The 13,049-nt window shown below is 38.7% G+C and overlaps 2 protein-coding genes across 2 annotated transcripts in view; one reads left to right on the top strand and one right to left on the bottom strand.

Moving 5' to 3' along the window:
• Positions 1–407: 407 nt before the first annotated feature.
• Positions 408–11,709, bottom strand: dcp1a (decapping mRNA 1A). The gene is made up of 9 exons (XM_071475652.1): positions 11,487–11,709; positions 11,098–11,138; positions 10,491–10,618; positions 7,825–7,891; positions 7,491–7,629; positions 6,710–6,805; positions 3,494–4,072; positions 3,136–3,354; positions 408–2,889 (listed from the first exon to the last, which is right to left on the bottom strand). The coding sequence occupies exons 1-9, from the start codon at positions 11,616–11,618 to the stop codon at positions 2,809–2,811; spliced, it is 1,482 nt and encodes a 493-aa protein (XP_071331753.1). The 5' UTR covers positions 11,619–11,709; the 3' UTR covers positions 408–2,808.
• cacna1db (calcium channel, voltage-dependent, L type, alpha 1D subunit, b) overlaps positions 8,025–13,049 on the top strand; it is a 131,944-nt gene continuing 126,919 nt past the window's right edge. Inside the window, exon 1 of the mRNA XM_071475653.1 lies at positions 8,025–9,961. Coding sequence (XP_071331754.1) covers positions 9,832–9,961 — 130 coding nt within the window. The 5' untranslated portion in view covers positions 8,025–9,831. The remainder of the gene's footprint in view (positions 9,962–13,049) is intronic.

Raw genomic sequence — 13,049 nt, 5'->3', positions numbered from 1 at the left:
CTGATGAATACACCCTTGCATGGCTCTGATACCAACTGAACACCATGTGAGATTTAAAGTGGTGTGCTCATTGATTGAGGGGTACAACAGGTTAACAGTAAGCATCTGGTGACATCTGGTGGTCGAACAGAGAAACTACAAATTCCGCTGTGCTTCTTTAAAATAAAAAATAAAATAAAATAAAAAAGGGCAAATAAGGACAGAGGAAAAAACCCAGATGTATTGTAGTTATATATGGTCTTAATTCATGTAGGCTCTGTTATTGAATTCTTCAGAAAATGGTCATTTTGAACCAAAATTGTCTGGTATAAAAATAAAAATCACATTCCCATTTAATCTTTGAAGGTTATTTTCACAGTTGAGTGAAACACAGCAGGTCCTCCAGGCAGCAAACAAAAACAGCCAAATCTATTTTCAAATCTTTAATATCACAAAATAGTCATAATAAACTAAATTACACACAGTGACAACAATCTTAGAAAATAAATGCAAATAGGCAAAGGCTTTCCAGAAATCACATCTCTGGCCAATAAGATAAATTATGCCACAATGTAAAATAACCTTAAAATCTTAAATATGTGACTAGAATTAAAAACAATCTCTACACTTCAGTTGCTCTTCTGGTATGTGTACATTTAACCAACACAAGCCAAAAGTGTTGGCAAACTCCCTGCCAAATGAAAAATGAAAACAGGGAATGAAGTGAATGGATTTTTTGATTTACTTTCTGGCCACAGACATATCCTTTTTTCCTTCTAAATTTAAAATCTGCAAAATAAAAGGTGAAAGAAAAACAGGATGATTGAAAACATGTGCATCTGACCTCAACTTAAGCACACAGGACCTCGAGGACAACAACACTGGCATATATAAACTGCAAGTAAACATCAAACACATTCAGCTGGCATAAGCAAAGACAAAGTCATGGCCTCATTCAGCTATTTCCACTTTTCACTTACATGTTTTTTGATAAGAACCATAATTTCTGCGCTTCATGCTGTGAACAAAACTATAAGAAAAATACATTTCCATCTAAAATGACTAGTATACTGATTGTTTAAGCAACTGTACTATTGAGCCAACTACTGATATCACTTAATATCAGTGTGGGTTTTGTTATAAAGCCTCATAACTTAAATTTTCATGCCTTTACATTATTTTTTGACTGTTCATGGTCCTTAATAACCTGTTTTGTGTGATCAGAAATGCACACATGCTAATAAATCTTTTTTCTATATATTTGAAAGCTGATTTTCATGAACAAGAACTGTAGCCACTCAGCAATGCACACAATGAGGAAATCTTCCTGTTCAAACCACAGACTTCAGGGTTTACGGTTCTGTGTTGCAGTAGCATTTTACTGCAAAAGAAAAAAAAGCCAAATTACCACAATATGTTTTGTATTTAAGACTGACTTACTTGTGGCCTGGCCAGATAAACTGAGAAACAGGTATGGAGGTAGTTTATATTTTTTATCATTAAAAGCTATCCGAAGCACACCAGTTTCCCCAATCATTTAAGCAATTTAATATTAAAGGGGAGACTGTCAACAAGGATCCAAATTTAATAGCATTTTTTTGTGGTTTTTGTTTGTGATATTCAAACTGAGTATCACTTGCAGAAATCGGATATTCAGATAAACATAGCTCTACTGTACCATCCTAAAATATCCCCAAATGCTGGTATCCCTAAAGGCATTGCAACAGCAGTATATTGCACATTCCCCTCCAACAACATCAATACTCTGAGCTCAGCTGGAGAAGGAGAGTTGAACGACACAGACAAGGAGAAAAAGTGAAGGAGAAATGTGGGAAAGGTAGCAAAGAAGCTAGTTTGTGCAATCATCTGAGTGTCTTTATGAACATGACACAGTCTGTAATGTAACATCAAAGAAAAAAACAGCCGAGACGAATTGATTCATTGATTTAAGTCTTAGCTGCAAGTGCTGCTCCAAACAATTATGACGTTCATTACCTTCCTTGGACAAGGGCTGACAAATAATCATCAACAGTCTCCTCATTGTTAATAGACAATGACAAACACAAAATGCCCCAAAAATGGTAATGGGTGATTAGTGTCTCTGTGGTGTTGCCAAAAATCAGTGTTTCAGTGTTACTTTATGGGAAAATGTTCAATAAGTGAAAATATGAAGAAGAGTGGTCCTTTTTTAAAGACTGTAAAGACTCCTGCAACAGTTCTGAGGTCCCCAATACAGAGGACTTCGCAATAAGTAATTAATTATTTAATAAGTAGTCAGAATTTAGGCGTGTTGTAAATGTTCCCATACTCTCGCACTACGAGAACTCCAAAGATGTGAAATGAGTGAGAAAAGCAGCATCTGTGACTCAGAGCCGCAAGGTCACTGAAGCCCCACTGTGGTCCCCTGTCCCAGAGAATTAAACGAGCAAACAGTTAAACTTTACCAGTACATGGCCAAAGGTTTGATTGCATCGCTTAAGTAAAAAAGAAAATCAAGGCCACAGTGGGGAGTTTGATCTCATCCCTCTGTCCCACAGCAGTTCTGGTTTGACATACACCTATAAAAAGTCGATCCAAGTTGACATGAGTAGCCAGGACAGCATCGGTGTCCAGGGAAAGACTCAAAAAACAAGTTCTGAGTCAGGGACAGAGGATTAAACAGTGAGGTGCATGCTATAATAACCCTTAGAACACAGAGCTTTGAAGAGTTGCAGTTTACAGTGTCAAAAACCTGTTCGCTGCACTTCCTGAACACCCATTAACTTCTGGTCTTCTCACAGGTCATAAAGGGTAGCATTCAAAGTGACAGGAGTAACAGTTGAAGCAGGACTATAGCTTCATGGTGCTGAAGTCCTTGGATAGAGTCTGCAGGTAAGCATCATGAATGGCACTGAGGAAGTCTGGGTCATTCTAGACAGGGAGGAAGTAAAAAAGAGAATTCATGAACAAACTACATGAGTGTGTGTGGGGTGGTGGTGGAGGTGGGGGGGTGCAGACAATATGATGACATTTTTCAATAGAATTCAACCTTTTCAGTATTTAATTGTATGTTCTTAGTAAAATCCAAACTTTTGGAAAGTATATAGATTACAAGTGGAACATCAAACAGTAACACAATAGTGACAATAGAGGACATGTTTGCTGCCCTTGTTGTACCTTAATGAGGTGGATCAGAATCTCTTGTAGCTGTGTTTTGCTGCAAGGGGCTGGTGGAGGTTCAACAGCTCCTACAGAGGTAGAGGAGGACTCAGAGGGGGCAGGAAGGACTACTGATGCTGCTGCTGTTGCCTTATTGGACTGCTGGAAGGCGCTTGGGGAGAGAAGCACTGAAATCCCAGGTCCTGGAACAGCAAAAGCTGGACTCATGGGGACAGCCTGAAAATGGAATGGGAAATACATGGAGGAGAAATGACAAGCACGAACAATATGGTGGATTATAATTTATTATGTTTTGGTATAAAAGTGTATGTGAGAGACAACAAAAAACAGCTTCGAAGAAAACCCTTCAACTCACAGACATTGGTTTAATCAGGTTTGGAGGTTGCGAGAAAACATCCATCTCTTTGCTGTGCTGGAGAATGGGTTTCCCCATGGGCTCCTGGAAACTGTGGGGCGGAACCAAGGTGCTTGGCAGGAAGTTGGGTGCGAGGATGGGTTTATGGATGTCTGAATTCACAGATGGTACTGCTGGTTTTAGCGTGCTGAGTATTTCCTGACCCAAATAAGCCACAGAGGCTGCTGGTGGTGGAGGACCAGGGGGAGCAGCACAAGGCTCTGAGCTAGCTAGAGGCACCAGGAGAGGTGAAACTGAGCACTGAGGCTGAGGGTCTGACCTGGGGACTGACTGGAAAACAGGGCTGGAATGTAGTACGTAAGGAGCTGGGATCAGTTCAGGGGCTTGGGGCCTCTGGTTGGACCCGGGGTTTTGATGGGCTGAAGTGGGATAAGACTGGTTCTGGATGTAGGCAGTGGAGGGATCACTAGAAGCAGTGATGGTGTTCTGTGCGGGCATGGCAGGTAGAGAGGAATCCTTAGGGAGGGATGAGCTGAAGAGCTCCTCAACTGTGATCTGCTTCACCATTGCGTGAGAGCTCTGGTGGGTGAAAAAGCACAAACCTATTAGCTGGGTGGAAATTTATCCTAAGTAACTTTAGAGAAAATCAATCAACTATTCTGATAATCAATTAATCATTTAAGTCACTCTCCAAGTAAAAATGCCAAACACTTGGTGGTTACAGTTGATTTTATATCAACAGAATCCCATTGAGTTTTTGAATGTTGGTTTAACATAAACAGCAATATGAAAAAGCCACATTGGACAAAGGGATTTGTAATTAACTTATGTTATAAATAAGTGAAACTCATGGATCTTGAATCATCTTTTGTTGGCCAATCTTTCTATTTCCCACACATGCAAAAAAAAAAAAATCTTTTGCTGAATACAGACACCAGCTTGCAGAGAGCACATTAATCAGACAAATGTTTTCGATTTTGTCACTACTGAATTGATGTTAATTACAACCCCATTTCCAAAAAAGTTGGGACACTGTAAAATGTGAATAAAAACAGAATGCAATGTGTAAATCATGTAAACCCATATTCTTTGAAAATAAAACAAAGATAAAATACCAAATGTTGAAATGCTGAAATCTTATTGTTTTATGAAAAATATATGCTCAATTTGAATTTTATGCCAGCAACAGTTTCAAAAAAGTTGGGACAGGGGCATGTCTACCACTGTGTTGCATCACCTCTTCTTTTAACACACTGTAAATGTTAAGGAACTGAGGAGATCAGTTGCTGGAGTTTTGAAAGTGAAATGTCCCATTCTTGCCTGATATAGGATTACAACTGCTCAACAGTACAACATTGTCACCTGCTGAAAGTTACAATAGTGCCTGTTAAAAATGTATGCTACCAAAGGTTTGAGGAGGGGGCATGTGGCATTAAAAGGAGAAGAGATTCACTAGTTTTGGAACCAATTCAAATCTGGTATTTTGCCAACTGGGAGATGGATCCAAAATACAAACAGCACTGGAACCTATCTAAAAAGTAGACAAAATCAGCTTAATTTGTAAAAATCTAAAGTTGTGTGTCCATTCCCTTGATCCTTAAACTCTCTGGCCAACTACAATTTGAACAGAAAGAGGCAATGTTCAGTTGTTCCTGACTGTAATTGTAGATTTGTACCACAAGTACTTGGATAGTTACACATACAGTATATTTTGTCTTCAATTAAAGTGTCTCAGATTTAGTTTTAGAAGGTCTACATAAAAACAAAAAGAACTTTAGAGGTTCAAAAATAATTGGACAAATATTATATTATACATAATTATATTTAATATTTTGTGTAAAATCCTTTGCAGTCAATGAGTGCCCGTAGGCAGACAATCCATAGACATCACCAGACACTTTGTTTCTTACTCCCAATTTCTAAGTCAAATAATTATTGTTATAATTTTTTCGATAGTTATTGAACACATTTAAAGTTAGACAGACACCAAACGAAATCATCACTGTGCACCATTCAGTGCTGCTTTTCATATCGCTGTCTCAACATTGTGCAAAAATCCTGTCCATATGTGCTCTCAGAAAAATACTGATGTTGCCTCCTTATTATGGGAAAGGAAGGGCTGAGTGAATCAGTGTGTTGCACACAGCCCTACAAAGAAGTAAGGGCACAAATCACAACATTACACATCTTTTATATTAGGCCTCTATGATGAAAGGTGTGAATAAATCAGTTCATTATGGAACTGTGGACAAATTTAGGGGATGAATCGGAAACACTGTGGTGTATACCAGGTAGTATAAAAGAACACTTCTCTGCAGAGCTTCTTGCATCATGAACGTCTCTTAACATATGCAACACACAATATGCCACAAAGAATGCTTCTTCCGTGGGCTGTATTCTAATGTTCCACTTGACTTATCCAAACATCTGAAGCTCATTTTCAGCGCACTCTGCTTGTGTGTGTGAATGTGTATGCGCTTTGTGTGCACGTCTATGTAGGCACACTTTGCACCGGGTGACTGTGCATAGGCAGTTGATGCAGGGATGAACTGTAGATAGGATTAAATTTAAAGCGCACTTTCTCTGTTTTCTGCTTGCCCCAGACTCTGTCTCCTCTGTCACTCTAGGTACTAAAAATCGATCCATTTTGCCACATGCATAGCTGTGTTTAGCTAACTAGACCTTTTTTGTAAACTGGCTTACTCCACTCATTTTTGTTAAAAATGGTTAGCATATTTGTTATAATTATGATGGAGACTGATATCATTTTTACTCTGATATGCCCCAATGTAATAATTTAAATGTATGCACGTGTACTTGTTCAGCAGGTTCCCTTTGTCTATACTTACAGTTCACTGTAATATCAACAAAATGCATTATGCATATAGTATAAAAATGTAGCCTTTTCTCTTCCTAATCAGTCATTTTTGTCAAAATAAACAGCAAAACAAATCTTAAGGTCAGCCCCTCTCCTCATATAAACCCTGGAGGTAAAAATAATCAGCACCAGCAGAAGTGACATGGGTTGTCTTTATACAATATAACCATTGTTATCAGTAGCTATCTGCTGCTAAATGCTCACCTATATGGGGTAACAGTGACATCTGGGATAAAAGCATATACTTTCTTTGTCTTCCTCAAAAGTCTCTGTGTATAGGAGTGAACAGAATAAACAGGTCTTAAATATTTTTTTCGCATTAAAGTTTGTGTATGTACCTTTTCGGGTTGTGGTGTGCTGTGGGTACGTTCTGCTGGAATGATCGCCGCTTTCACATTTAGCTCTGTAGACCCATCTGTTTCACCTGCCTGAGCCTGCATCATATGACACATTGACAACACACCCACATACCCACACACAAAATGGAATTTTCAATTTTTCAGAAAGAGTCAGAGGATAAATACATAGACTGAAAGCAGGGTTAAGAAGCAAGAATAAGCATCAATTCAGACTTCAAGGTGCTAAAACAGATGCCCCCACATCTGAAATAATCCCAGATTTAGTACTTTTGTAACCTCTGATATGCATTTGTCTGTACATCTATGAAAAGTGTTTCAGTCCATGTTCAAGAAATATGGATAGAATAAATTACATTAAATAAAATAAAGTAAAATAAATGGAAACCTCCAGAATTAACTCATCAAAATCTGTGTTGCTGGAGCTACAAATGCCAATTTTTTTACCCCAGACATATAGAGTCTGAGAGAGAGAGAGAGAGTGTGAGAGAGAGAGAGAGAGTGTGAGAGAGAGAGAGAGAGAGAGAGAGAGAGAGAGAGAGAGAGAGAGAGAGAGAGAGAGAGAGAGAGAGAGAGAGAGAGAGAGAGTGTGAGAGAGTGTGAGAGAGCGTGTGTGTGTGTGTGTGTGTGTATATATTTAAAAATCTGCAATGAAAGTTAATGGTAAACAGTGCTGAAATACTTAATAGGCAAAGCACACTTGTTCATCTGAGAATTTAAATAAGTTATGTTTGTATCTCCAACTGTGTGCTTGCTTCCTCACTCTCTGGTATTCTTCCTTGGCTTTACTGAGTAGTTCCAGGATGTCGATGGACCGTGGTTCTGCGACACCATTGGTCTTCCCAGACTCTGCCCTCTCTGGTGACACTCTCTGGGCATGGTCGGCTTCTTGTTTTACAATCCTGGGGGAGAGTGAAAGCTTGACATATTGTCAACCTACCTAACTGATATTTGCTGTGTCAAATCTGTTTTCAAATACTCCTTGATGAAAACAGAGCCGCTTCGAAAGCCAACACCTAATGGGTGAAAAAAACTTGTACTATCCTGTCTCATCTGAACACAGACACTTAATACATACCGTATGTCCAACTACTTACTTGACCATCAACTGAGCGATGCGCTGACAGTCCATCTTATCATAGAACCAAATACTGTAGATACCCACTGCAAGAGAAACACAAAATAATTTACATTAGACTGTGTCTACACTGGCCAGAAAAGAAGCATTATATTAGACATAACTCCACACACAAAAATATTATGACCAACCAAAATAACTAATTGTTTAGTTGTGGAAAATTGACAAGCTGGGTTATCCAAAGAGCTTCTGCATTGGCACACCAGTTAAAGCATGAGGACCAGAGGAAAGACTTTTAACAGTTTATTCTTCTTTCCAAAGGATTTCCACTTAGGCGGTTGACTGTTATAGTTGATCTAATGGCGCAGAGGTAAATGAAAGCAATAATCATCAGTAAACAGCAGTACTCCAATAAAACTAATCAAGGCACTCTTGTACTATTGTACAAAGGAACCGCAATAACTTACAAATATCAATAGCTTAGTCAATCTAAACAAGGAAGCAGCAATAACTACAACAAATATCAATAACTCAAACTCAAATAACTCAAATAATGCACTTTGATTCACAGTAAACTTCAGAAAATACAATTTTAGGCAATATCAGATGCAGATCAACATGCTGCAACAAACAAAGGGAGTGAATGAGCAAGGTCTGATCCAGGCCTCTTATCAGTTCAAGTGTGACCTTATATATTGATGTCTTGAAGTCTCACCTTCCTGGGACTGGGCAAATATAACAAAAACAAAAAACAAAAAAAAACAACTGTAGGTTACCAGTTATAGCTTGTTAGTATTACATTGCTTCTGTGTCATTTGTGCGTGTGATGAAACACTGGCATACTCAAGATCCCTCAAGAGGCTGTGGTAACCTAGCAACCTGAGTGTTTGCCTCCCTGTATCATCTATTGCTACCTAGGGGAATATGGAGAGGTGTAAACAGGTGTGTGTGTGTGTGTGTGTGTCATAATACACAGGTTTCTCTAAAACAGTACTCTCTAACTTTGAGTACACTTGTCAGTCTTAGGCAAGGAGTTCACCAGTAGTCTAAGAGGCTTAGAGCAAGACACAAATAACAGTTAATTATCTTAATCTTCCTGAAGTATCCATCCTCACTGTGTTGGTCTCTTTGTTTTTCAATCAAGCTTCTATATTGCTCCTGCTCAGCCTTCATCGTTCCTTCTTTGCTTTTTCAAATTCACAGCAGAGGGGGGAGTTTTAAAACCATCTTGAAGATAATTCTCTCTCTCAACATCAGATACCTGGACACTAAACAAACACAGACTGGATTGTGTCTGACCAATCATTGTCTGAGAAGAACCAAAGGATCCTCAGCCAATAAGTGGCATTACTGAAGAGCAAAAAAGACCGAACTACCTGTGTGAGAGAACTACACAAGCAGCCAAGACCAACCAATGGAATAAAAGCAAGGAGATGACACTACCAGGAAGAATTTACTCTGACCAGTTTTAAAGAGGTGACTGTCAGCTGCCAGAAGTCCAAAACAACCTGAGGATTTTGTCAACCATCGTTTTACTCACCACCTGTACCCAGTTTTATCTGTTTGTCAATTCAACCCACTCTGAGGAATTAAAATGCCAACAGCACTTGGACTCAAGTGAAACTATTGGAGAAGCTGCTCTAGCCTGAATACTCACAAGAAATTACATCATGTCTTCCATACCAGCCAAGCTGATTGGCAAACCAAGTCCAAAAGGGGAGCAGTCTACTCTGACATTGACCCTGGCCATGTTGTTTTTTCTGATAAGTAAACAAATGGGAAAACAATCTAATTCCTTATTTGTTGCCTTGATGAAACTCCTGTTCAGACTTCTGATAGATTACCTCGGTGGCAGTGCTGTCAGTTATTTTCTGAAGATCTAAGAAATTTCATCACTCCTTTCACCTTACTTGATGCTGAACTCTTTCCATAACCCTACTGGCTGCTTTTGACCCAATGCTGAACAATATCAACTGTAGCCAAACCAAACTGAAATTGCTGCAATCTGGTAGGCCTGCGTGAGGTCATGAGTGGAAAAGTGTCCTCAGAGGAGGTTTTCTTACTCAATGCGACTCCAAGACACCAAAATGACTCCAAGCAAAATGGAAAAGAGTTTCAGAGAACGCTGAGGAGTTGTCTGTTCGGCATTTTCAAAGGTACCATTTTGATCTTTAGCACTTACTGTGTGTGCATGTGTTATAGTCAACGTCTGTATAGCCTGTATTTGGTGCTTTCAAAGATATGCACAGTGTATACATTTCTTTAACAAAATCTTCTATGATACAGCAGAGTGTCTTGGTAGTTGAGAAGAAACCTAACAGAAACAAATTCTGCTGCTAAGAAACAATGTTCCACTGTTTATTTTTGACATTTTTCACAGCATTTGTGGTGGTGTGATGACAAGAAAGGGTCGATAAGAATTTTCTCTAGGAAGATAGCTCACCTTTCTCATCATTCAGATTCTTAAAATTAATCTCAGATTACTATAGGCCTGGAACTCATCTGCGACTCTCATGCACTCATGGCCTTTGATAGTTCAAGAAATCATCAAATACTGAAAATATTGGATCATGGACACTGAATAATAGTTTCTTTAAGTAAATTTAGCCAGCACTTGTATAGAAATTGGTTTGTGCTTAGTATGGTGTCTAGTATTTTAGCACTTTTATTCTACAAAATGCTCACAGTTGCCATTCCTGTAGAGCAGGAAGGGATCCTGCAGCTGGAACTCCAGATCTTTGTTGATTGGCTCCACCAGGTTCTCTGTGCTCAGTCGGTTCATGATGGTGAAGCCATGGTGAGGGGAGGCAGACCTTAGTTAAACAAAGATTACAAACACTGTAAAATAATAACCTGGCAGAAGAAAACATAACCATCACCTCCCCTATCATACTTAACCTCAACCTGCGCACTAAATTTAGCAAAAGCTTCAAATCTTTGTCTTACTGACTTGATTTTTTTAATGACCAAACATAAGAAAACTTTCTTGACTTGCATTTCATCAAAATTAAACAAGCTAAATTCTTATCCATCGTGCAATACCATCAGAGAGACGTCAGATAAGTCTTAAATTCATTCTGCAGCAGGACAGTAACCCTAAACATACAACCGGAGTCATAAAGGACTATCTATGTGTCTGTTACGAACAGTGATTAATGTTTGTTTACAAAGGCTGCGGCCTACACACGTGTGCTGAGTAAGTCAAATGACAGCGCAAACAAACTTAATGCTAATCAAGGGAACAATCTTCATGGTTGCGTGCCACATTAGTAGGGACGGTTTATATGCTTACCTGGCATAAACAAACAAAGTGCCCTCGATTTCGGTCTTCTCCTGAAATGAAAAGTAACGTTATGTGTCAAAAAACAAAACAATTTGCTGAATAATTGCAACGAACGCTGACTGATAGCGTTGTCAGCTAATTTATGTTAGCTTAACTTATGATAGCCGAACTTGTGTTAGCTGAGGTAAGATAACGTTAATTTAATATCAACAAGTTTTTAAAACACTAACGGAAAGACACTCGAATCAAAAGAGTACGTCTGTTAATATATTTGGATACGCTGCAGTCTGACAAATACGAACATATTTCTTGTTTTGTTTTGCTTTTTTTTCTGAGGCGCTAACATAAGCATGCTATGTGAATCCACGAAACCGTTTCGGTTCTTTTGGCAAACTTACCCATTCGTTTGCTTTAGAGTTGAAGTTGTAGAGAGCCACCTGGCCAGTAACATCGAGCAGTTTGTTTATGTACGGATCTTGTCTCTGTAGAGCTGCTAAGCTCATCATATGGCCAGCATTTACGGTCTCCATCTTGGCTGTAATTGCACGGTCGGTAATACGCAGGCACTTAAAACTTCCGCTTTCCGTGCCCGGAAATTACAGCTCTGAAAAAGTTGTTTATTCGCCTGATGCTAATCTGAAAAATAGTTTAGGTCATTTCCAATTTGTTAGAGTGCCGTTTAAAAACGAGATGTCTGTAGGAAATGGTGATTATCTTAGCTTAGCTTAGCCAGTGTGCCTTATAAAATCGAATTATATTACAGTTAATAAAATGAAATTAATGAATGTGATGACAAAATAGGCTGTGTTGGTGCAAACACACAACAATGGAAACAATTGACAACGACAATCAAACTAGTCAGAGGCCTACAGTTTATTAGGATTAGCTAACATATATTTTGATATAACAGAGGGAAAAAAATCATATTAATTAAAAGGACACATTTGACTTTTATTATAATAAAGTAAACTAAAGACTCGTATCATTAAAGATAATGTAGATATCTGCAGACAAACATCCACATTATCTTCCTGTTTCATAAGTACCACAGGGCTGCGATGCAACACTTGTTTTTGGGTCCAGTATGATGTGTTTTTTTTAATCTGTGAACATCTGTGCATTACAGTATAGACCACAAGTGAAAAGTTGTTAAAATGTTAGGCTACTATGTTCTGTTGAATTTAAGTTTCACTTACATTGAACAAGCTGTTTGCAGTTTAAGTGAATCCCTGACTTTTTAGTTTTAGGCAGCCTTAACACAATGACACAAAATATAAAGAACAGTTCAAACTCCTGGAAAGTCCCAAGTGTTGTAATAATTTGGATCGAATACTTTAAAACCATCATAAACCTATATATAAACCTGTTGGGGAAAACAAACAACAAACAAAGCAAAATAAATAAAGATAGATACAATTGCATAAGATTACTTATGGTTTGGTCCAGTTGAGCTGCAGCTGCCTGCTCCACCTGTCCCATTTGAGGGAACGTGGGAGCAGGGATTAGAATCGGAGGATTACGCGCTACTGTGAAACTGTTATCCTCCATACAGGCACAGGTAATCCAATCAGTGGTAACCTTCTAGCACAGCTCCAACAACTCATTTTATCTCGAATAGCCTCGGAGTGAGGGCAGAAAACGGCGCTATGAAGCCCCAGAGAAGAGCCAGGTGACACAATGCCGTTCATAATAAAGGGAAGACCCCTAAGGGGTAAGTCCAACGGGGGTAAATCCCGCACTTTCAAAGACAATGCTTCGGGAGGTGAGGCTCTCCGTGTGTTTGTGGCACTGTGCCACATATTGCTTAATTCATACAAACACTATTATTACAATTTAAATCATTAGACCTAATTACCAACAGAACCACTCCTTGTTGACTTAAATAGCTGTCGTATATCTCCCAGGATATATGGGTTTCTTGTTGGACTCCATTCATGAATTTATTCGTGTTTTAAATGTTT

The sequence above is a fragment of the Trachinotus anak genome, unplaced genomic scaffold (assembly GCF_046630095.1).
Source record: "Trachinotus anak isolate AG129_WGS33_773 ecotype Australia unplaced genomic scaffold, CSIRO_AGI_Tana_v1 ptg000004l, whole genome shotgun sequence".
In the NCBI taxonomy this organism is placed as follows: domain Eukaryota; kingdom Metazoa; phylum Chordata; class Actinopteri; order Carangiformes; family Carangidae; genus Trachinotus; species Trachinotus anak.
This window is presented reverse-complemented; position numbering and strand designations above follow the sequence as displayed.